We start from the raw sequence: 25,029 nt of genomic DNA on the forward strand, positions 1-25,029 counted from the left end.
AAGGTCTCCTCTGCACTGTAGCTTAAATGTTCCTTAAATTCTTTTGCTGAAAGTCGCTTTGGACAGAAGTGTCTGCTAAATAAATAAATGCAAATGTAAATGTAAATCTATCACATCCTAACAAAAGTTCACAACATGTGAAGGTAAAATAATACTGCACCCGCCATTAAATCAATGAAATGTAGAAGAAAATAGAAGTCTAATAGAACATGTTGAATGTAGGAGACAGGAAACTGTTAACATTCTGCGTGCTATCAATTTAATATAGAAATCACAAAGTATTGCAGGTCTGTATCAGTTGGACTTTCCACTGTCAACAGAATCTATTCCTGGTAAAACACTGCGGGTGGGTAGAAGAGGGAGAGAGAGTGGGAACTGAGAGAGAGAGAGCGAAAGGGAGACCCTGAGCTGCCAAGAACTCACTGAGCAGCATGTGTTTTCAATTCCCACCCCAGGCTTTCTCCAGGGCCATTGTGATCCACTACTTCGCCAGCGCTCCAAGACTGGGGGGGGGGGGGGAGAGAGAAAAACTACTGCACTTTTTTCCCCCCTCTCCCAGCTTGCTGGAAATGAGGTAAGCACTGCCAGGAAGAGGAATGTGAGCCGTTCCCTGGAGCTGCTGATGACGTGGGAGCGGAGACGAGAGGAGGCCCCCTGGCTTCCGGCCGTGGTGTCCGCCTGACTGGCAGCTCCAGCGTGGGCTGAGCCCCAACTCCCAGCAGCTGGACACAGACTCCTCTCGGCTCCATTCACTCACGCTATCACTAAACACACACACACACACCCACACACACACAAATACACACACACACCACTGCAACACCACTACTGCGGTTCCTCTCACACACTCTCACAAACACACACACACATACACACACACAAACAGGAACAGAGCACCCCGAGACTAAGAGCTGTTTTATAACGGCAGTAATAAACTGATGCATGAACCAGTCTTGCTCCATGTTTTCGATTACTGTTTTGCAAATAATGCTCCATGCAAAAATCTGGAGCACTATACTGATGTAATACTGTTCATATTTGTATAGATACTAACACTTGGTGTGTGTGTGTGTATGTGTGTATATACTTGGATGAAAGGGATGGTGATAAAAAACAAAAAAAAACAATTACATACCATAAAAATGTTCTCACTGGCATTCAAATGCATCTAGTCATCAAGAAATAGTACTCCTGTCCTCAACCCCACGATGACACATTTGTTCTGACCACATAAAGATAAGGATAACCTATTTTCAGTAAAGGACCGCCTGCTTGCGATGGAGAGGGGTGCGTGGCTAGTGTTTTCACTCACCAGGGCGGATGCACGTGGATAAGGTCACCTGGGCTCGGGGCCAGCTGGGCCACGGTCTCCCGGCTGAACAGCACCAGGCAGTGGTTACTCTCTCCCGCGTCCTCCTGCCCTTCGGCCACATCCTGTTGACCCTGCACTGAGTTCTGATGCCCCTCAGGGGGCACTTCCTCGAGTCGCTGGCACAGGGCAACGCTCAAGCCACAGTCCTCTTGCATACTGAGGACCTGAACAGCTAGCACACCGGGCTTACCTGTCAGATGGAGACACACACAGACACACACACACACACAGACTTAGTGGCCCTGAAGGAGTACAAAACAAAGCAGGGCTACATATAAAGATTCATTGATCACAGAGCTGTAGTTCCTAGGACAAATATCACTGGCTGTAAACAGAGGATCAGACGAGGACTGGGCATTCTTCTCTGTACAAACAAACAGACAGACAGAGGTAGACAGTTGAAGTGGGACAGACTAAAAGTTATTAAGCTAACATGCTAGGCTAAATAACAGTCATGGAATGGGAAATGTATTAAAGGAACACGCCACCCAATGTCAGAAGTAATATATGTTCTTACCTTAACTTTCACAAGTTGAGTCATACCTCTCCCGTGTCGGTACGTGCACTCAAACGCTCTGGCGTGTGGCGCGAATGTGTTTGCATGTTGCTATGCTAGCGGGCTCAGACATAGCCGTAGAGGGAGGAAGATAGCAGTAATCAAAAACACCAACGTTTTCCCTACTTAAATACAGTTGCACGAGTAGTTGATAAAAATGTGTAAGGTCACACAACATGAAACGTGGCAATTTTCTAAGCGAATAAACAGGAGAACTACAATGTGTGGCGCAATAGCACTTGGGAGTACTTCGACCTAGCGTAGTAATATTAATTAACACCTTATTGTAGATCCTATCCACCACAGAGTTCAGCCTCCCCCTCAGCCTCCCCCTCCCCCTCCGAGGCACACACACAGTCATTTCCGTAAATAGAGACAACCTGCCCTGCTGGCGTTAGTTTGAGCTGACTTAGCAAAGTAGCAGGTAGTGGTAAAGTAGATTGTGAACAATCATGGTTATAACATGCATTGTGAAGGGTTCTGATAACAAGCAGAAGTATTATAGTGATTTCATGTTTCATAGAATTCCGCTTCGCTGCAAACGGCGGAAAGCATGGCTGGGATCTACAATTAGGTGTTACTACGCTACTATTAGGTATATTACTACGCTAGGTCGAAGTACTCCCAAGTGCTATTGCGCCACACATTGTAGTTCTCCTGTTTATTCGCTTGGAAAATCGCCACGTTTCATGTTGTGTGACCTTATACATTTTTATCAACTACTCGTGCAACTGTATTTAAGTAGGGAAAACGTGGGTGTTTTTGATTACTGCTATCTTCCTCCCTCTATGGCTACGTCTGAGCCCGCTAGCATAGCAACATGCTAACACATTCGCACCGCCCGCCAGAGCGTTTGAGTGCACGTACCGACACGGGAGAGGTATGACTCAACTCGTGAAAGTTAAGGTAAGGAACATATATTACTACTGACATTGGGTGGCGTGTTCCTTTAAGCTAGCATGCTAGGCTATATAACAGTCATGGAATGGGAAAATGCAAGAGAAATAAAGTTTCTTGACGCATTGTTGTCAAAATACTGTACTGTACTTATACTGTGTTTCTGTAACTAATAAGACCCACAACAAACATAACTATGAAAAGGTCCAGTAAAATCTTTGCAAGGTGAGACCACTTCAATATCTGACAAAAGGACCCTGAACAAACTGATCAACATCTTGGACAATGAGTGTCACCCACTACACAGCACTATTGTTAAGCAGAAGAGCCTGATCAGCTGGAGACTTCGCTCACTGCCTTGCACAATAGACTGACTGAGGAAGTCATTTGTCCCCAGGGCCATTGAACTGTTCAATGCTTCACTTGAGGGAAGAGGAGAGATAGACTTCTCTGCATAGTCTGGCTGCCTCTTCACCCCCTCCATGTTTGGATACTGTCTGTCCACTAGCCACTTTTTACCACTGTCTTTCTGCCTCACTGTTTGCGTGCTATATTAGTACATTAGCATAACCCCTCCCTCCATGCCGAACTGTGGCCACACTTATACCTTTTCTTAAATAGTTATATATATAGATATATAGACTTATTTTTGCACTGTTGCACTTACTCATCACCGTGACACTCACTCACACACAGCACCTTACCTTACCTTACTATGCACAGAGAATCACAGGCTCAGTCCCTGCCTCAGTCATTGCAAGCGCCTCTTGATTGATTAATCACCACTATGTGGATACTGTTTTTAGAATTGATTTAGATTAAGTGTTAGATAGTATAATTTGTATTTTAGTATATTTATATATTTATTTATTCTTTATCTTCTACTGTCCTTATTGCTTAGTTGTGTTTTTATATTATATACTTTTAATTACTTTTTCTGCTGTTAGTGAATGTGTTGTCTGTATACTACTGAGACCTTGAATTTCCCCTGGGGATCAATCAATCAATCAATCAATCAATAAAGTAAGTAAGTAAGTAAGTAAGTAAGTAAGTAAGTAAGTAAGTAAGTAAGTTATGAATGTATGTATGTATGTATGTATGTATGTATGTATGTATGTATCTATCTATCTATCAATCATATGGATGTTTAAGATGATATACAGGCAATGGAATAGCTTCACAAGCCTAACAAGGACTAAATTAATACATCAAAGTTCCCCACAACAATAACATGAGCATTTTCTACTTAAGCAGAACAACGTGAGAAATAGCAAGGGGGTGGAAAACAACAGACAGGCAAGAAGAAAAACTAGCGTGTGACTCATCTCTCCTCCCATCACAACTGTCCTGAGTGGTCTGTGAGAGAGTTACTGTTTGAAGAGCTGACAATCTTTCTCATGGCCACAAGAATTGCTATAATGCACCGCCTATAAATTCTGTTCCATGCGCCAAAACTGTGGGGCAGGAACCAACTTGCCACAGCACCCGTAAGAGGCTCATCATGGGTGCACGCACGCGTGCGCGCGCGCACACACGCACACACTCTCTCTCTCTCTCTCTCTCTCTCTCTCTCCCCTGAAGCGTGAGGACATGGATCTTTTTTTCTCTAGGCTGACTAGTTAAATGTTAGGAAAGTACAGCAATGATTCAGTCTGGAGAAAAAAAGTATCAGCGCCAATTAATGACAACAGTGATCCATGAGGTGGCAATAACAACCACAGAAGCATGATGAGTGCGCTTATTTAATTTAAGCACCGCAGACAGTCCCACATATAAGCATATAAAAGCAACAATTTGCCATTTTTTGTAGATATGCTTTCATTAACTAGTTTTGGCATAGTCATCAAATTCATTTTGATGGTATATGGTCACGTCAAGAACAGATAAACATTATTTTGTTTATTACAGTTCTGTGCAGGGCTCCGAACCGGTTTAAGGAACGAAAACGAAAACCGAAAACGAACGGAATTTTACGGAATTTTACGAGGAGCGGAAACAGAAACGAAAACAAAATGGTCTTCAACTGTTCCGGAACAGAAACGTTATTCTGAAATCCACAAAACCGGTTAATAACGTTTTTTTTTCGTTCTCTATATATTTTATAAAATTTCACAAAATCATATCCTAAGTGTTCTTGATGCCTATTTTGCCTGTCCACGCCTTGTCGTTTTAAAATCGGGATTTGAAATGTTTGCGCAATTATAGCCTATTCTATGTAGAAGAGTTAAACGGGAAATTTGAGATAGGCCTTGTCAGCAACAGACAGGTTCGTTTATAAACAGGGTTGGAATTATAGCGCAAGCATTTGAAGATCTCCATATGGATAAAACTTAGCATACAACCAGGTAAGGAGTTTAGCACGTATCCAGAAATATTTTTGATAAGAAATTATTTATAGGCATAGGTTAGGCCTACAGTAAGTCTGTAGGCTATGGGATGGATAGCCCATCTGAATGTTTTTGGATGCCGCCTGTGATTTATTATTTTTGGGCATAGCTACGGTATAGGCTAAATCAAGGGGAAATAATGAGTTACGTCTATTCTAAGGTAAAGTCCACAAAAATAGACTTGATAGGCCCGCCAAACACTGCCGGAACTTTAAGAACGAACGATATTTTGCGTTCCGAACCGGTTCAGGACCGATATGTTGGTGGCGGAACGCATGCAAGAACGAAAACGTTAAACATAGGCCTACCTGAACCATTTTTTTATTGAAAAATAATTTCGTTTTCAAGCCCTGGTTCTGTGTTCCGGGCTGAAACCCACAGCAAGAGTGAAAACCTTCCACAGCACACTCCGGACTCTATAGCCAGTTAGCACATTTCTTGCAGTGCTAATAAGGCTCTTTGTAGGTATTTGCAAGGTTTTGCATGCCATGTAGGTAGGTAGCTCACTAGTTTAACTAGATCAAAAGTTGTATAGTGCCACTTTAATCATCATTTGGGTCTTACAGCTTCAATATACTTCAAACAAAAAAGACCTTACCTATGATACTTGCCACTAACTATGGATGACTAAAGCGACAATGACTGGTGTCCCTCAGGCCAGACTACATGTTACAGACTGAAACTCCACACTGGGTAGTTGGCCTATGTATCATGTGAGTCACAGCTGTTCTATAGTTGTTCTGTATGCCAGCTGAGTGGAGTAAAATACATGCCAAGACGCTTAATATTACATTATATTATTATTGACATGTAATATTATTGATTGACGCTTGTTATGGATACTGCTGTTGGAAAGCATTCAAGGCCTAATATTCCAACACTCCACAGGAAAATCGGTGGGTGAAGAGACCTAGTTTGAATGTAAGAAAATAACTTGATTAGTTTGTAGCCAAGGCCTATTTACAGTATTACAGAGTTGTTTACACCTTACACTCCATGTTCACTATACACAGGGAGAGAATTGTACGTAGGCTTGGGATGAAATGAACGCTGAACGAACGTTGCGTTGAAATGAAAACTACCTTCAGTGTACATCTCGTGAACCTTGTTTGCCTTTGTTCTGTACGTGTACATGTTTCCAAACCACACATCTCTATAGGTAGAAAGGCCACAGCACGTTTCTCATACCCTCATTCGATGATCTGATAACTGTGTCACCTTGCCCACCTCACCTCGTTGAACTAGACTTTTCCACCCCCACCTTTCAACCCTCCTCCACTGCACTTTCCACCAGCAACCGTTATTCCCCTCCACTCAGAGGCAGACACAGAAAGAAAAAGAGAGAGAGAGGGAGAGAGAAAAAGAGGAGGGGGCGTCTGTATATGAATGCAATGTCAGATAACACACCTTGAGTCAAGATAGACAAGACGTCTCACAGGTCGTTGTGCCATGGAAAGAAGAAACATAGTATGCCTACTGTGCTGAAAGTTTTCTGTCAACCCCAGTGTAGCCCTTTTCTTTTGTATGGCTTGGAGTCATTTCACACATGCCAGTGTCATCATACTTCCTGCAAGGACACACCCACGTGGCAAACCGCATATCTGAGAAACCAACACCTCAGTGGGCTTCAAGAGCCCCTGACAGTTGTAGACTGGAAGTCAGCGATTTAGCATTCAGGCGCTTGCACTCTAGGAGTAAGTACGATGTAGCTCTACTCAGATGTGCTCATACAGGTGTGCAGCATACGGTTTGTTTGTCTGTGTGTTTGCTTACAATAAGGAAATGTCACTCTAGAAAGGCAATTGAGAGTTCAATCATCACAAGTCACCATTTTGTCTTGCTACTGGATAATTGCATCAAATGATGACTCACAGATGCTGGTTTGGCAGTCTACCTGACCCGTCTTCTTTGGAGTGCAAAGCATGGCAGCCGTGGCCTACTGGTTAGCACTTCGGACCTGTAACCGGAGGGTTGCCGGTTCGAACCCCGACCAGTAGGCACGGCTGAAGTGCCCTTGAGCAAGGCACCTAACCCCTCACTGCTCCCCGAGGGCCGCTGTTGATGCAGGCAGCTCACTGCGCCGGGATCAGTGTGTGCTTCACCTCACTGTGTGTACACTGTGTGCTGTGTGAGTTTCACTAATTCACGGATTGGGATAAATGCAGAGACCAAATTTCCCTCACGGGATCAAAAGAGTATATATACTTATACATAAGCCTTGGCATAATTAAAGATTATGTGCTTACAGTGTCACCCTGTGACTGACCCACTGACAAATACATGGTTTTGTTTTTTTAAAAGACTTACATTTATTCGCTCAACAGGTGGCTTTATTCTAAGTAACTTACCGAGCCTATAGAATAAATGCCTTGTTTACATGCTAGCATCTACCGGTGCCTGGAGTCTGGATTGAGTGCTAAGAAACTGATGACAGCGTCAACCATGAAGGACCACCGAGCTGATAATCAGCAGGGTCGCCCATCACAAATTTGGACTGTGTCCTTCCAGTGCTCTCCAGACTGCCAGTGAATTCTCCGGGTTGGTCAGTTATAAAGAACTTTGTTGGTGTTGCATCGTGAAGACACAGCTGTGCGCAGTTTTCACGCGGGTCATCTTTGACCTTGGACATTTTCAGCCGGTTGGAAATTGGACTAATTTTATTTTTAATTTGTATCTATTTTATTTATTAATTAGGGCTGTCAAAATAACTGAATAATTTCGATTAATTAATTTGAGAAAAAATAACTGATTAAAAAAAATAACGCAGATTAATCGATTCTGTATGACCTTTGACCCCAGTAACCATTAGACTGTAAAATGAAGGAGAGAGAAGAAAATGTGCTGCCTAGATCATTGATTGGAACATTTACTTTTAAAAAACAGCCTGATGTTGATAAAAAATAAAGTGCTGATTAAAATAAAGAGCTCTGCAATGTCACCAGAGTTTGTCAACTCTAAAGTTAGACGTCAATGCAAAGAAGTAGTGTTGACATTCAGGGGAGTGTTAATTTATTTTCATTGTGTCCCCTAGGTTATATCTGTGGCCTGAAATGCGTCTTCCCGAAGCACTTTTGAATTGATTTCCTCAGCATATTAGGTCATATCATAGATTATTATGGCCATTATTTGAACGGTGAACTTTAATGTCACTAATGCTGATTATTTAATGATTCATTTGAATTTAAATATTTAAAATACTTTCACAGCAAAAATTATATATGCGATTAATTTAGATCAGGGATTCCCAAACTGTGGTACGCGTACCCCCGGTGGTACGCGAGCTGCTTCTAGGGGGTACGCGAGATGCAAAGGGCTATGGCGGACAGGTGTATAATGAAAATTTTAAATCTTTTGTAATTAATTCATGAATAAATACATAATTTCGAATCAGGTCATAATGATATGGAAACATGAAATTAAAGGATATCATTTATAAACTCTGTATGTGTTCATCAAAAAAAGGGCAGCTTATGACGCCTGGAATAGCTAATAGAATGCGTTACTTTTGAATGCGTTGGATAGTCCGTGGTCCGCGGATATAACAGGTTTTTGAAAACAACAAAAACAGAAAGGAGGGAAGGAGCAAAGGAGTTATTTCAGATGGGCAAGAAAGGTAACATTAAGCTAGGCTTTACATTTAACAAACAAAGGTAGCCTAACTTTAGCCTTTCTAGGCTGTATAGCCTAATGTTGTCCAAACGAATACATCCTTGTCAGGCGTTGTTGTAGGCCTATTATTATATATATCTTATATATTGTATGTGGATGTAGTTAGGCTACTATGCAGGCTACTTTTCATAACTTATTAACTGACCAAATGCACGCACCTAAAACCGGGAAACGGACAAATATTGTCAACGGGGGGGGGTTTATAGAATGCGTTTTATGTGTTTATGTGTCGGATGGTGGGGGTACGCGAGCCGAGTCGGAATGTAGGTGGTGGTACGCGGGGGGGAAAGTTTGGGAACCGCTGATTTAGATTAATTAATTACAGAGTATGTAATTAATTCGATTAATTTTTTTAATCGATTGACAGCCCTATTATTAATTTGTTTGTTGTATGTCTTGGTGTCACGGGTACGCTGGCGACTACGCCGCTCCGTCCGGCATCTTTTGTGTTTGTTATTTCTTAAATGTATGTCTTGGTGTCACGGGTACGCTGGCGACTACACCGCTCCGTCCGGCATCTATTGTCTTTGTTAGTCTGTGTCAATGACAATGTTCTTATTGTACAGCACTTTGTAACTTTGTTTTGAAAAGTGCTATATAAATAAAGATTATTATTATTATTATATTATTATTATTTGAATGGAGTCAAACTGTAAGGTAATGAAGCTTGCTGTTTCTCACTAGTTCCACACAATTGGTAGGTTCACCCATAAAAAATTATACATTAAAAACATGTATTATACATTATATACCAGTACATAAAAACATTTTAAACCACTTTTTCATATTAACCCATTCGCGCTGGATGCTGCATGACGCAACATTGACCCTCCCGCTGGATGCTGCGTATAGCGCAACATTGACCCTCCCGCTGGATGCTGCGTAGCGCAGCATGCTTTTTATTTCATGTTTCTAGGTGCTACAGAGGCTTAGATATTACATTTTGGTAGACGTTGACAATTTTTAGTATGTTTTCAGAAAACCCTCAGGAAATAAGGTTATTTAGTCTAGAATGCCATAGGATTCTATTGCCGTTTTTAGCAGGAATTTTAGGAGTAAATGGGTTAACTGAATAGCAGTCCTTCTTCTGAGACTTTATGGGACCTGCAGTAGCAACAGATTCAGAACTAATACAAGACAGGGAACAAGAAGCTGCTTACTATGGCTGTGGAGGCACTGAGATTAAGGCTTATAGAAAGCCGTTATCATAAAGGCTGAGCTGATTGAAGCCTCACAAAGAAGTTAAAAAAGCTTTGAAAGTGTAAATGGGCCCTGTAAATGTTTTTCTCCTCATAGACAGAGGCATTGCTTTGCATGGCATGGCATTACTTTAGCCAATAAGTAAGGTTCAAGTAAGGCTCGAAAGCTTGAAAAAGTGTAACACTAACATGAAGCTGTGCCGGATTGGCCTTGGCCTGACAAATGTAAAAATAGGTGAGGGGAAGTCAAATGTGTGACCAAAACAGTGTAGGCTCTTAGGAACGGTGTATGAATAGAGAAAGGAAGGAAGGAGGATGAAAGGTAGGAGGCCATGGATGGTTACAAAATAGCATTCTTAATACCCACATCACAGTCAACTGACCAGGGGCCTGTACTACGAAGCGGGGTTACTGGCTTATCTGGGTAACTTCGAGAGTAACTTGATCACGTGTGGCGTAACTTCCCGATTAACACGTACTACGAAAGGTGGATAGGTTTTAACCGAGGTATGCTGCCATGGCAATTTACGCTGCATCTCAAACCTGCTCCGAGCAGGTTATGTTCTTGGTTAACCCGAGGTTTCCGTTAACCACACCCTTTATAAGTACCACCCCTCCACTAACAATTTCTCCCGAGACATGTCGGCGTACCTGGATGATCCATACGACATTGGAGCGCAAATCGTGAGGGACTCTCTTCGCAGGGCGAGGGGTTTTAGAGACCGCCAGAAAATATATATAGCCTACCCGGACGATATTCTCTATGAAGATATAGATTGTCAGCCGAGGGAATTCGTTATCTTTGTCAGATGATCTAGGAAGACGTCTCATAGCAATTCCCGTACGTGGACATTCATGTATTCCATTGGTGATGCTGAACATCTGAGCAAGAATAGCCTACTCTATGTCCGAAAATAAATCGGACATAGGCCTACAGTATGCTGAACATCTGAGCAAGAATAAATCGGACATATAGTAGGCCTAATAAATTAAAATCACCATTTTAACAAACGTATTGAATTGAATGTCATATTACTGTACCCTGCACATAAAGGCTACACATTTCCACGCACCAGAATCCGACCGAATGCCTCCCTCAACCCCCTTCATAATCGGCCTTCCACTTTTATTTGCGATGGCCAACTCCTCTGCTACTGTAAAACACTCTGGTGCCTTACAGTAGTGTTCAAAGACACCTTTTTCTTGTTAGCTGTAAAACAGAGACCAAGTGAAGGCTATAAGCATAGGCCTACATGTTTTCATAATTAAGAAATATTAATGCAAGCTATGACTATATAAACTATTCTGAATAATGTGTTTGTGTTTCATTTTCACCTGCTGCCATGTGCGTTTGGCAATGGTGTTGCATCTGAAATGTTCATAGGATTAGGCATACACTAAATCAGTCAATGGGGCTACTTAAACATTCAATTAGCCTTATTACTGTAATCTATATGCCCACTTCTAAATTGTGTTGCATCTGTAGGCATTTCTATGAACTCAAAATAAATAAGCAATTTAATTTTTTAAACTCATTAAATACATTCCGCAAGCTATTAATCTATAACATGTATTTGAACACATGTATTTGAAGAACATGTGGACATAAAACTTTACTTTTAGGCTACCCGATCTGCAATACGTTGCCAACAGCCTTGCCTTGCTTTGTTCGCTGCCGACGTATTTGATTTTTGTCGTTGAGTGGGTTTTAATTCCACATAACATAAAAATTGTGCATTCCTCATCCGTAAAATAAGGTGAACGCGTCATCACTGAAAGTGGTGATTTGCGCTGCAACCCGCCCCTTTTATGTGAACGCGCACAAACTCCAATGAGGTTAACCCCGGCTCAACAAATCAACTTCATAATCAGTGTCGTAGTACCGATTAACACCACTAAAGATAACCAGGTTTTGTCAACCCCGGTTTAACAAAGTAACCCTGGGTTACATCTGGGTAGGTTAAGCTCCCTTCGTAGTACAGGCCCCAGTTCACAGGTTACCTGCAGCAGTGGTGATGCCCACTGTGGACTGGTGCCTCCAGAAGCTGATGGCTGATTTCTGTCTGCTCTGGAGTCGGTTCAACCTGTCTGCCAGCCCTCCACTGCAACACAGACACACACTCTTAGGGCCAGGGATGTGGATCAGTGTAAATACAGTTAGCTACATAAACAACAAACAACAACACCCTCAAACAGTGTATTTGCAAACGGTGGATTCTAGATTCTAGTCATCAATAGAGTCCTCAGCACTAGCAAATCATTTTTGGAAGTATAACATGACTGCTGAAAGTTTTACTTAAGGCGACGACAGAATGCACTTAGATAAAATCACATGACAAATATTTGATGCTTTTCGCCGGCTACATATGTATGTGAGTGTCCATCTAAAAACACATAATTTTGAATGAAACAACTACTTTGAGATTTATCAAACTTAATTTAATAATAATTTAATTTAATGGCTGAGAAAAATAGTCTTATTTTTTAGATAAGACATGCTGCAGTTGCTATTACACAGAAGTGTGTAAGACATCTTCAAAGCAGGGAAAAGGATCTTCATCAAACCTTGCATACTCACTATAAAGCAGGGGCGGGCAAACTTTTTGGCTCAAGGGCCACATTGGGTTTTGAAAATTGCCCGGCGGGCCGCACAACAACCCAAACCCCCCCCCCCCCCCCCACGACACACACATAAAAAAATACATTTTTATAGCCTATAATTTAGTATGAAAAGTATTTGTTTTAAAATGTGAATTGCTTAAAAATACTGCTAATTTTATGCTGTCAAATGTATAAATTGTGCACTGTCGCTTTAAGACAGTCGCTTTAATTCACGTTTATTTCTCAATGATTTTCTGCCTGCTCCGCTATGGCTAGTGCTGTACCTACGGCTGGGCCCTCTCACAGTTTTTAAATGGTCAGTAGTGGGAACTACTGTTGCCTTCATGATTTCCTTTTAAAAGTTTCTTATAAGAAGGACATATCACTTATCAACAATGACAAGCCAGAACCTGCGGCTCTCTCTCCCTCTCGTGAGTGCAGATGCGTTCCCAATTAAATGTATCGCATAATGTTCACGTTAGATCTGCTGCAAAGGAGATAACTAAGAGTTAACTTAGTTTAACATGATGTTATCTCTATTTAACATGATGTTTTGACATTGACATTGTAAACGTTCTCTAAGGAGATTGAAAAGCAGTTTGCAGTAAAGCTAACCAACTATCGCAGGAAAAAAAATAGCGAGCAGCCTGATAACCAAATGAAATGCTCGGCGGACCGGATGAAAGTGCTTGGCGGGCCGAATCCAGCCCGCGGGCTGCAGTTTGCCCACCCCTGCTATAAAGGCTTGATCAACTGATAAGGTATCAGTAGTATCAGCCAATCATGACTCCTCTAAGTTTCTCGCTACCCTGGTAGAGGCCAGAGATATTAGAGTCAATTTTGATGTTAAAGGAGAATTCCGGTGTGATATTGACCTAAAGTGTGTTGAAACATGATACCGAGTGTGAACGTATGTCTCATAGCTCATCTCAGCTTGTCCCCTGCACTCCGAAATCTGGCGCTAGTTACTTGCTGCTAGTTAGTTGCTGCTACTGGAAGCAACTGGAATCCATGCATTTCCACTGAATTATTTTTGGAATCTGATTTCTTATCATACCTGTTCATTTGTACTTGTCGCTCGACTTATCGTGACTAATTCAAGATGGCTGCGAACGGTAAACTTCCTGAAGGTACTGTCTGTATAAATCGTCTTGTAAATAAACTACCAGTGGTTTTTCAAAGTTCTCAATGTCTCGTTTTAAATGTCAGGGGACTCGGAAGTCTACCAATGAAGTGTGGAGATACTTTGAGCCTCGTAAATGGTGTAAAACAGTGATTTATTTGCATGGCTAGGCCGATGCCCGAGACACCCCCATTGAAAAAGCTGTTGGTAACATCGGCTAACTATCGCCAGATTTCGGAGTGCAGGGGACAAGCCGAGATGAGCTATGAGACATACGTTCACACTCGGTTTCATTTTTCAACACACTTTAGGTCAATATCACACCGGAATTCTCCTTTAATGTCATGGTGTATAGTTGGTTTGTCTGAGAGGACCAGCGGTTCGGTCTTTCAGAGGTTCAGCTGAAGAGCATGTGCCCTTACACATGAAGGTAGATCTGAGAGTCATTCAGAGATTCAATTGTTGTCAAATGAAGCAATACAATTTATTAATGGATAACAAAAAAGCAGATATTTCACCATTAACAAAACCATTGTGTTCAGCTTTCACTGTACAGGACACTGTGGGAAACATCTAAAGACATCACAACATTCTCTGCCATGGAGTCTATGGTATGAGACACTACTGCGTTTAATAGTAATACTAAAGGCCTTTCGCAAAATCGGAACAGAGAAACCTCTTGCAAACTCAAATTCTTATATTCCTTCTGCTTTTAGCAAATTAATATAATTGCCGTAGTTCAGTGGCACAAGGGTTTTTCTTTGTGAGTACACTGAATGAGACACCCAAAAAGGTAGTAGCTATCACCAGTGCTAGTAAATCAGTCTCATAAACGCACACACCCATGACTGTAAAGAGCATGCCTCAAACAAAATTATTTACTCAAGATAAGAGCACACACAAAAGGCAAACTCTGACCAACTCTCTACTGGCATTACTAACGTATTGACAGAAAGGAGACAAGTAAACTCAAGTAACCCTTTTACTCCTAAAATGCCTGCTAAAAACGCCTATAGAATTCTATGGCATTCTAGACTAAATAACCTTATTTCCTGAGGGTTTTCTGAAAACATACTAAAAATTGTCAACGTCTACCAAAATGTAATATCTAAGCCTCTGTAGCACCTAGAAACATGAAATAAAAAGCATGCTGCGCTACGCAGCATCCAGCGGGAGGGTCAATGTTGCGCTACGCAGCATCCAGCGGGAGGGTCAATGTTGCATCATGCAGCATCCAGCGCGAATGGGTTAAGCAAAGGAATGGGAGAGTGGTGAGGACTAAAGACTGAGTCTGGATTAGTTGTAGTATCAGCCAGTCAAGTGGTAAATAAAGAGACACACACAAAAGGCCTCTGAGCATGTGACACCACCCGATTGGCCGAGAAGGCCGCCAGATAAGCGATCAGCCAGTCACAGCCAGCTGCATAGTTGGACAGCGTTCATAGCTCTGTCGTGAGCCTGTCAAGGATCACACAAGGAACAGTTTGCTTTCCGAAACACGGACCAAACCCAGGGTGACGGCTCCCCCCTGAAGTGCACTCCAAGTTCACTTGGCCAAGGACTGCCTTTTTTGAAGGGAGTGGGACAACATGCTAAATGACCATCCACAAACCAATCCAATACTGGAACTAACGTGTATTTACTGTACAGAAATCTCTCAAATTCAAAGAGAATGTCTTGGCCAAGCATGCAGATTGTTGCAATGGGTATAAATGCCTGTCAAACTATTTAAGTGTGCATCTGTTTATGGGTGTTGTTCCCTACATTTGCATTCCCAACAGACATCATAACAAATCACATAACTGAAACAGGTGGAATCCTTGTTCCTAGCGTTGTAGGCTGTGCTGCTGCGGGTTGCTTGAGAAGTCTCACCTTGGGTAAATACTTGGGTTTGATGCATGCTCCTAACCGTCATGGGTGTTTGAGCGTGTGCTTACTGGAGCTGGCACACATGTCACAAATCATCTTATGAAAGCAATAGATATCAGATAGTCTGCACTGGCGTCAGGGGCAGGCAGTTCAAGGCTGAGACGCGTCCTTGGATGACTTTGGAGATACTGGAAGTCAGTCGGGGTTATATATATACCGCTTTTGACCACACTCATTCAGTAAATACTCTCAGAAATAGAGGCCACTTTTAAAGGGCTCTTACAATAATTCTGTTGTCAGCGAAGCACAGATACTAAGTAAATAAAGACATTTCAAAATAAACCCAAGCAGCACAAGCAGCACTCCAATTTTTTTCCTGTCGGAGTGCAACTTAAGCACTGTTAATAGAAGCACCTGAGCCACAGTGCTAAATATATATATATTATATAGTATAAAAAACTGGCCATTACTATAAATTACAGATCTTTCTTGTCTGCATGAGCCTGTCTATGTATGATAACGTGCAAAGTGTTAAAAACTGCCTTTGGATCTAGAATCTCCAACTCTAAGACAGTTAGGAAGCAGATATAGTTCTGTCAGTATTCATGGTAGCTTTCTTATCACATAACCAAGGTGTCCTCAGAAAGGGCAAGAGATCGTAGTGGGGCAGTGCTTGTGGTGGAGCTAAGTTAGGTCATCTGAGCAAGTGGGCCAGGACGTCCAGCGTCCCCTCCTGTGCAATCCTACAGATGTGCTGACCAGCTGTTTTGTGCAACCACGGCTAACTGGCTGAAGTGTGATAGACTCCCGACGGACCAGCGTCCCGCAGATATCGGCTCAAGCTCCAAGGTTACCGGTGTTTATGCAGCTGCACCCCCTAGCCTTGCAGAGCTCTCTCCTTCAGCCCGTCCAAGAATAACACGCGGTTTCCAGCCCAGTGACATCCCACTTGATCTTATCATCATTTCTTAATAAATCAACAATTCAACACCCCGTAACAAACCCATCAGCTTTTTCGGATGGCTCTGATTTGTACCTTTCAAATTTCCTTCTCTTTTTATTAGAGTCATCTGGGGTCTTGAAATGGGCGTTGGCTTGCTTCTGAGGCGTCTGCAACAATGCCTGAGCAGAGCGTACCCAGTCCCTCAGTGAGCGGCGGCCACCTTCGGATGGGTCCACAGGGCAGGGTCCCGCATCGGTCGAGGAGGCTGTCTCACCTGCAGGACCACCCTCTCCATCTGAAGGGGAGTCAGAGATGTCCACATCAGGCACCTGGAAGAAATGCAGCTGCTGTCAATCACACCCATAGACTACCAAAGACTACCAAGTATTCTATTAGCCATTAAAGGTAAGATGGGTCAGTTGCCTTCCCTGTACTTGCTGGTAATGTATTTTATTATCTGACCCAATGAGACCAGTTCTATGCAATCCAGTTCCTTCCAAACTCAACCACAAATCCCTCTAAGCTATGTCAACATCATTAAATGCAAGACAAAATGAAGCAGCTGACCGCACCATCCCATATAATATGTGAGGTGAGGCCTATGGGGGCTGACATAGAGAATATTCTATTCAACAACAGGTAACAGGTGCACACTGACAATGAGATCAAAAATGACATCTAAAGCCAACAACAATGAAATACACACTTAGGATGTTCACACTGTGAATAATCTAATAACAAATGGAAAATCCAGTATCTTGTTTGTATTAGTAGCGGTAGGTTCTGAATTTAAGCTGAAAATGATCCCTTTGTGTTACATATTGAACAAGACCAGTCATGCGACTGTAGACCCTTGCCTGTCACGCAATATGAAACAAAGTGAATCCAAATTTCGGCATCAACATTAAGAACCTGATTCAGATTATGAGGTATACAGTAGGCCTAGTGCTCTGTACTCTGCTTTGTATAAAATATGAAGTATATCCAACCGGCACGCTTTAAGTTGTTAGTGGACAGGCAGACCCACAGACAGACAGACAGAGCCAGTTACAATGCCCTCATCCCCCTGCTGGGTAGCCTGGTTTCACCAGACTCACTCACTTCATTTCATTGTCTGTGTAGGCTACTTGCCATTGGGAAATGTTTCCAACTCTAGCATCTTTGTTCAGGGATTCCTAATGTTATTTCCTACTTTGCAGTGCATATCACCAATCCCTGTAATAGTAGTGGTAGTAGGCCAAACCTAGTAGACGCCTAGTAAGGGGGGGGGGGGGGGGCATAGAAAAGTTTGAGAACCTGTGGCCTAAAACAATAAAACAATATTGGTGGATGATTGTTTGCTCTGAAGTGAATGGGTTGCGATGGTCTGTCATTTTTAAAAAGTGGGTCCCCCAGAAAAAAAGTTTGGGAAACACTGCTCTACACACTGCAGTAAAAAAATGATAAGCAAGAGAAGATCTCCTTTGAGCAAAAAGTAGAGATGGTAAAGATAACAGCAGCCATAAAAACTGACATACGAGGCAGATAAATGCAACGAGTGCTTGATGACAAAGATAAATCAAGTCAGGATGAGTCACAGCGGAAGTGACACAAGCTGCCTGGAAGGTAGAGGGGACAGAGTACCTGTGCATATACACAGTCACACACAATGGTGCTGCATCATCAACTAAACAACCAATGAACCAACACACCTGACTGTAGAACCAGTTCCCATGGAAAAAGCCACTGGCAGAACCTTCTAGTCGTGTGCAGGCAAGTTCCAACATTCCAATTGCTTGTCGGCCTACGCGCTCTTTTTATTTGAATCAACTTGACCCTGCTAGGATGGCTTCCAGCAAACGTCACACTCTTCTAACTAGCTCTGTGGAACACTATGTTCCTGGCTCCAGTTCAAAAATGTGCTCGCCCTGCAAAGAGTGCAGAGGAACTGGAAGCACACACAGACTTAAACCTCTGTCAAATCCATCTCTGCCATGTTTTGGGCAGAAAAGTGGGTAGTAAACATGGGTTTACAATCTCGCTGGCACAGGCCGCTGCAGATGTGGTGGTAATAATCGCTCACCCTGGGTTTGCTCGCTGAGGCCAAGAACCAGAGGCAGTCATCTGGCCTTAATGCTATTAGTTTCCTATCACTGATGTTTTGTAGCAGAGAACATTCCTTGTTACTGAGAGAAATACAAATGATGGATTTGTTTTGAATTTAATTTCTTTTCATGTTTCATCAGATATTTCATTGCTTTAGCCATTTATGTCACTGTATCTGGCAAATAATCATTTACTCATAGGACAGAAAGACAAATACACAGAAAATCACATAAATCAGTGATACAATGACATATAATTCTACCACAAACAAATGTGGGTGCTAAAAACACAAGTGTCATATCTTTTTGGTTTAACCAAGATGGTCACACAGCAATGTTTTGTGACAGACCATTTTAAAAAGGGCATGTTTCTATTTTGAACACCTGAAAGATTGGTCAGTGTAAACAGTGACAATATCCTTTTACAACAGATTCTTAGAAAGTGTTGCTGTGAGGATCGCTTGACACTGCTTCAAGGAAACTGTCTAATGGTGATTGGGTTGTGTGTGATGCCCGAGGGGGTATCTGATTACCAGAGAAGAGGTTTATACTCCCTTAGGATGGAGGCTCAAACGAGGAGCACTTCACATGAGCTGTTGGAGTTAAGTATAACCCACTCAGGAAGACTAAAGTGCAGTAATCACCTTTGGTTCTTTGGTTGATATCTTCAGTTGCAAAAATAATCTGATTTTACTTTGCAAATTTTTCATTACAAGGGAAAACATTTCTTAAACTAGTAGTATAACCACAATTTGCATCCTGCTTCTATCCTTAGGTCATTCCATTCCAAATGACCTACAAATGCATCGGTCATGTCTAGTTCATATCGCAATTGCTCTCTCTCTCTTTCTCTCCATCGTGATGACATTGCCACAGCCAAGTGTTAACACAGTGTTAGTTATGGAGTGATGTATGTTGTTGCTGTTGAGCAAAGTTTTTATGTCATACATAATTATATGCAATCACTTCGGCAGCAGTTATCCTTCAAAATGTATACACTGGAGGCATCATTTCAGCCTACAATTAAGGTTTTTAGTGATACTCGTAACCACAAAAGTTTGTACCTACGCAGTTCAGCTATAGTATTTTTATTCCCGTCTGTCATTTGGAAACCAGAAGGTTGCTGGTTCGGGCCAGCTCCTCCAGACTCAAACTGAACCCCAGTATGCTCCCAATGTGAAGGTTGGCACCTTGCAAGCCAGCCTCAGCTCTATAGCTCAGAGGAGCAGTAAAGTGCTATGTACTGGTAAATGGATTAAAATATCATTATTTAGACATAATGATATTTGACTATCCTAAGTCTGCCCAAAGTGTTGTGGAAAACCTTTGTGCACTATGCTGTTTGTCTACAGTCATTGGAGCTATGCAGTGCCTCTAAACTCACATACATCAGCAGCTTGCTGTTTTTCATCTTTGCTTACTTCAGCAATTTTCCCTGCAAGGATAGAGTACATGTTGGATCTTCTATTTTTTTTTTTTTCAGCTTGAAACTCGAAAGGTGGAGCCAAAAACTTGATGCAATAACAAATCTTGCAGTATAGAAATCAGAGAGTAATAGCACACAGCTGAAACAGTTTCTGGCGAGTCTGTTTGCCTCGCCTCTCTGCAAGTAACGAGTCCTACGGAGGAAAGGCTTTCAGTCTGGCACGAGGTCTGCGGAGGTGAACGGCTCAGCACTCAGGGGCCTGCAGCTGCTCACCTTCCGCTTCAGTCAGCTGACAGCTTCCTCTTTCAAGTGTGCTGTTTTCTTCCATGCTGACAATTTCAATTTATCAAAAATATTTGTAAATGGGCGGAAAAAAAAAAAAATGGCAAAACATAAAAACAATCATCATATTCTATACAAACTATTTCCTGAATTGATTCTCAGTTAGACTATAGTGGTATTTGGTGATCTGGAGATAATGTCATAATAGCCTCTTTGGACTGTATCTACCAAAAAAGCCCTTTAAAATAAAACAAGGCCTGTAAAACCAGACCAAAAAAGTAGATTACTGGAGATGTCCCTCTGGCTAATTAAATATGCCATTATCCTGCCTAATGATTTTGGAAACATCATCCATTGAAAAACACAGAAGAAATACACATGCAAAAAAAATAATTCCTAAAACTGTATCCACTATAAAGCAAAGGGGAGCTCTTGATTCATAACTCAAGATAAAATGACAGCATTGTTGCAAAACTGAATGCAGAAAAAGCGTTATGTATTGAATATGTTGTTCTCATAATCGTTTTAAGTCATAATTTCAATTGATTAATTGCAGCCGTAATCATGCCATTCACTAATCAAAAGATGAAAGTCTTTGAGGCATGCAGTATTTCAGCCGAGGCTAGATCAGTCATGCCTGGTATAATGAGATATGGCATCAGTATCATGTCAGATGTCACAAGCATGATAAAACATGCTTACCAGTACTTACTTCACACATAGAGATATTAGTTGACACTTGTACAAGAAAATTCAACGACCGAGAATAGAACAAGCAGCTGTGCACAAGAGACAAAACTTAGGGACTGGCAAAAAATCACACCTGCACGAATAGAACTATGCTGTAAACTCACAGAGTAGCAACCACGCACAAGAGAGTTTCTACTTCTAGCGAGTGCAGGAGGGTGTGCACATGCTCTCAAAGGTTAACTGTGCTCTGCTGACTATTCAAAATGAAAAACACCTCTAATGAACACTAGCAGAAATTACTCCATGGCTAAAATATGATATCAAACTATAAACGGGCGTAGAACTGAAAATGTAAAGAGCTGTGAATAACCACCTCAGACTTGATCAAAAAATAAAATATATATTTTATTGTATCCACCCGAAACCAGCTCTGAGCATTCAGAAAGGCAATACTTTCCCCAAAACTTTATCACACTCGGCCAATAATGTGGCATAGTGAACTATCTTTTCTGTGCTGGGTTTCCCCAGGAAATGATGGGTTCATATAGGAGACCTGAAGGCCTATGTCATCAACCATAACAGCTCAATAAGCATCTTGGACATGGTCAGTGGTAACCTATGACGTCAAATCAACAACAAAGGGAGACAATAACTTCATGAAGGCACTTGAGACTTCAAACGGTGGTATGGTAGTTCAATTTTTGGACACATTCCCCAAAAGCCTGGAGAAAAAGAGAAGGTGCCTCTGAAGCTGTTCAACGTTCTGACCCTGTCAGCGATTCTAAATAGGAAAGCGGACTTTCACATCCGCAAAAGCATGGACTGATGGGAAGACTGATGCGTCACACTGCAGACCAGCACCCTTGTGACTGAAGAATGTCCACTTGATTTGGAAAACTACAATATGTCTGCATTGACATCCCAAGTTTGAACCCAGTGCTAGCCACAGGGCAAAGGTGAATTGGTAAAAGGGTTGAAGGTCTGCTCGCTCTAATGAATATGTTCTTGGGAGTAGAAACTACAATGTGTGTACAATCTTTCATCTTCTGGTTAACCACTTCATTTCACTCAGGAACAATTGTCCAAATATAAAGCACCAAACAGACTTTACTGGTAATATATTATGGCAGTTGTTTATCTTTGGCAAGGTCCATTAGGGACAATTGCATTGTTCTGGCCAAACAACTTGATTAGGTCTTTGATCATGCACTGCAGGACCAAAGCTTGTTAATCGACAGGCTCTAAATGTAGTGATCAAAGGAATGAGTACTGGATGGTAATGCCTATAACATAACAGTCAAACTTAGTTAAACTATCCAAAGTCAGACTATCTGTAAAATCTTGTTTTGAAGTTGAACCTATATCTTTACTGGATAAAATACAACATGTATTTGCTAAGATAACCTTCCATGCTTGGCTGGGTTTCTTAGAATTCTGTGATTCAAACTCAAAATACTTCTTGATTACTGGATCAACAAAGTCACAACAATTTAAAGCTTGACATCACATCACATTTTCACTCAGCATCTTGTTGGGAAATAAATAATTGCATGGTTTTGCCCGAACCTGATTCAGTAGTCCCTGAAATCTCCAGTCTGCCAACGGACAACATGGAACCAGATGGATGTCCATCATGTTTATTGTCCTTCATCGAGAAAAGCTTTGGTACTTTGACAAATAAATGTGGCACAATACACGCAGCATATGTTGAATTTTCTACATAATGGATACTGAGTACCCTGTGTGTCAAAAAGTAATTCCAGAAAATTACTTCAGCTACATGCAGCTCACAGTGTGCATCTGAACAGTGAACTTCATGCACGTCAAAGAGGTCTTACAAATACTACAATGAAAGCATGTACATCTTCCAGGCTTTGCCACTGTGACATTGAGGTCAAGATTCATATCACTATTCACTACAGGAGAGAGAAATCTCTTCAATAATTGCAATCAGGAGAGAGAAGTTGTTCACCTCTCAGGCATTTTTACAACAAGGGGTGAAGAGGGCAGCCAGCAAAAAGAAAAAAAGAGATGATCACACATGTCAGAAATCGTGCCAAAAATAATCTTCTGTGTATTAATGCTTAGATTAGTAACTGGTGAAGTTTTCTGCCACAGCTTTTTTTTTTTTAAACAGCTAACAAAAAAAATGTCAGTCAATAGGGAGTTAGGGAGTTTTCTAAACAGATATTTGGGTTACCTCCAAGCACTCCATTGAAATACCAGTGTGATAGCCAAATAACTTTGGTATTAAAGTATTAAGACTCACAGCTAATAGACAGTTGAGTTTTTGGCCTCTCAACTGGTGCAGTTCTCTATAAAAGAAATATACTGCCACCTACTGTATACTGATAGCAACATACCATAAGAGTTCAGAAGTATGTGTGCATGACTGTTCAAGTAGAGCGGTCACAAACAGTACTCTGGAAACTGACCTTTTGTACCTCTTGGGGTTGTTTTTCCTCCCATTTGTCCTTCTCTGTTGAGACGCAATCTGAAATTGCTGCAGTTTTGTCAGGTTCCGTCTCCTTGTGGGTCATGACTTTATCATCCTCATCATCACTCAAATCACTGTCGGACTCAATAGCAGGGAGCTCATCTGTTAAAAGGGGTGGACATTTTTTAGCAACTTGTTCCATTTTGGTTATGTTTACAAAACCCATACAGGGTTCAACATAAGCAATCGCCCACTGGCCCAGAGGAAGTAAAAGAGTTGGTTGGTCAGTCACAGGCCTATTTTGGGCTTGTGTCAGTTTTTCTGCCAGTCACCATCAAGAGTCGGTTCAGCTCACCTGTGATGCAAGGGGCAGCCGTGGCCCACTGGTTAGCACTCTGGACTTGTAACCGGAGGGTTGCCGGTTCGAGCCCCCACGGCTGAAGTGCCCTTGAGCAAGGCACCTAACCCCTCACTGCTCCCCGAGCGCCGCTGTTGAAGAGGGCAGCTCACTGCGCCGGTATTAGTGTGTGCTTCACCTCACTGTGTGTTTACTGTGTGCTGTGTGTGTTTCACTAATTCACGGATTGGGATAAATGCAGAGACCAAATTTCCCTCACGGGATCAAAAGAGTATACAGCGGGGAAAATAAGTATTGAACACGTCAACATTTTTTTCAGTAAGTATACTTCCAGTGAGGCTATTCGCATGAAATTTTCACCAGACATTAGTATTAACTTAGGTAATCCACACATATTAAAAAATCCAAACATTAATATCCATAAGTAGAGTTATGAGTAAAAAAGTGGAATGGCACAGGAAAAAAGTATTGAACACGCTAAGAAAAAGCAGTACACAAAGGCAAGGAATGGCAAGGAACAAGCTGGAATCTATAAGTAGTTAGAGAGTAATTATCCCTCCTATCTGTGCAAATTAACATAAGCTGGCTTAGTACATACTGATGGGCTATAAAAAGGTTTTTCGTTACCAAGGTGTCACACAAGAAACATTTCATGATGGGTTAAAGCAAAGAGCTCTCGGAAGACCTTTGCAACCTTATTGTTGCAAAACATATCAATGGAACTAGTTACAGATGCATTTCAAAACTTCAGAATCATTCAATAAGCAGTATTGGAGCCATTATCTGCAAGTGGAAGGAACATCACTGCATCATTAACCGGCCATGCACAGGATCTCCTTGCAAGATTTCGAACCAGGAAGTCAGAAGGATTGTCAGAAGAGTAGGCCAAGAGCTAAGGACCAATTGGAGAAAGCTCCAGAAAGACTTGGATGCAGCAGGTACAATTATTACAGAGAAAATCATAGGTAATGCACTCCACCACCATGGCCTCTATGCACGCTCACCCCGCATGACTCTATTACTGAAGAAAAACATGTCGAAGCTCGTTGAAAGTTTGCTACACAACATTTGGACAAGCCTATGAAATACTGATAGAATGTATTCTGGTCAGGCGAGAGCAAAATTGAACTTTTTGG

The 25,029-nt window shown here is 41.8% G+C and overlaps 1 protein-coding gene across 2 annotated transcripts in view; it reads right to left on the reverse strand.

The window, feature by feature from the left end:
* Positions 1–25,029, reverse strand: part of spidr (scaffold protein involved in DNA repair) — a 61,082-nt gene that overhangs the window by 32,710 nt on the left and 3,343 nt on the right. The window contains exons 5-8 of one of the 2 annotated variants that reach the window (XM_076295279.1): positions 23,543–23,697; positions 16,710–16,945; positions 12,082–12,182; positions 1,313–1,562 (exon numbers count right to left, since the gene is read on the reverse strand). In XM_076295279.1, the coding sequence (XP_076151394.1) occupies positions 1,313–1,562; positions 12,082–12,182; positions 16,710–16,945; positions 23,543–23,697 (742 nt within the window). Of the gene's footprint in view, positions 1–1,312; positions 1,563–12,081; positions 12,183–16,709; positions 16,946–23,533; positions 23,698–25,029 lie in introns of both variants that reach the window. The other variant, XM_076295278.1, reaches the window with a different exon arrangement.

The sequence above is a fragment of the Alosa pseudoharengus genome, unplaced genomic scaffold (assembly GCF_046254945.1).
Source record: "Alosa pseudoharengus isolate Yale_2024_CS ecotype anadromous, Long Island Sound unplaced genomic scaffold, YU_APseudo_1.1 YU_APseudo_1.1_scf_2, whole genome shotgun sequence".
Classification (NCBI taxonomy): domain Eukaryota; kingdom Metazoa; phylum Chordata; class Actinopteri; order Clupeiformes; family Clupeidae; genus Alosa; species Alosa pseudoharengus.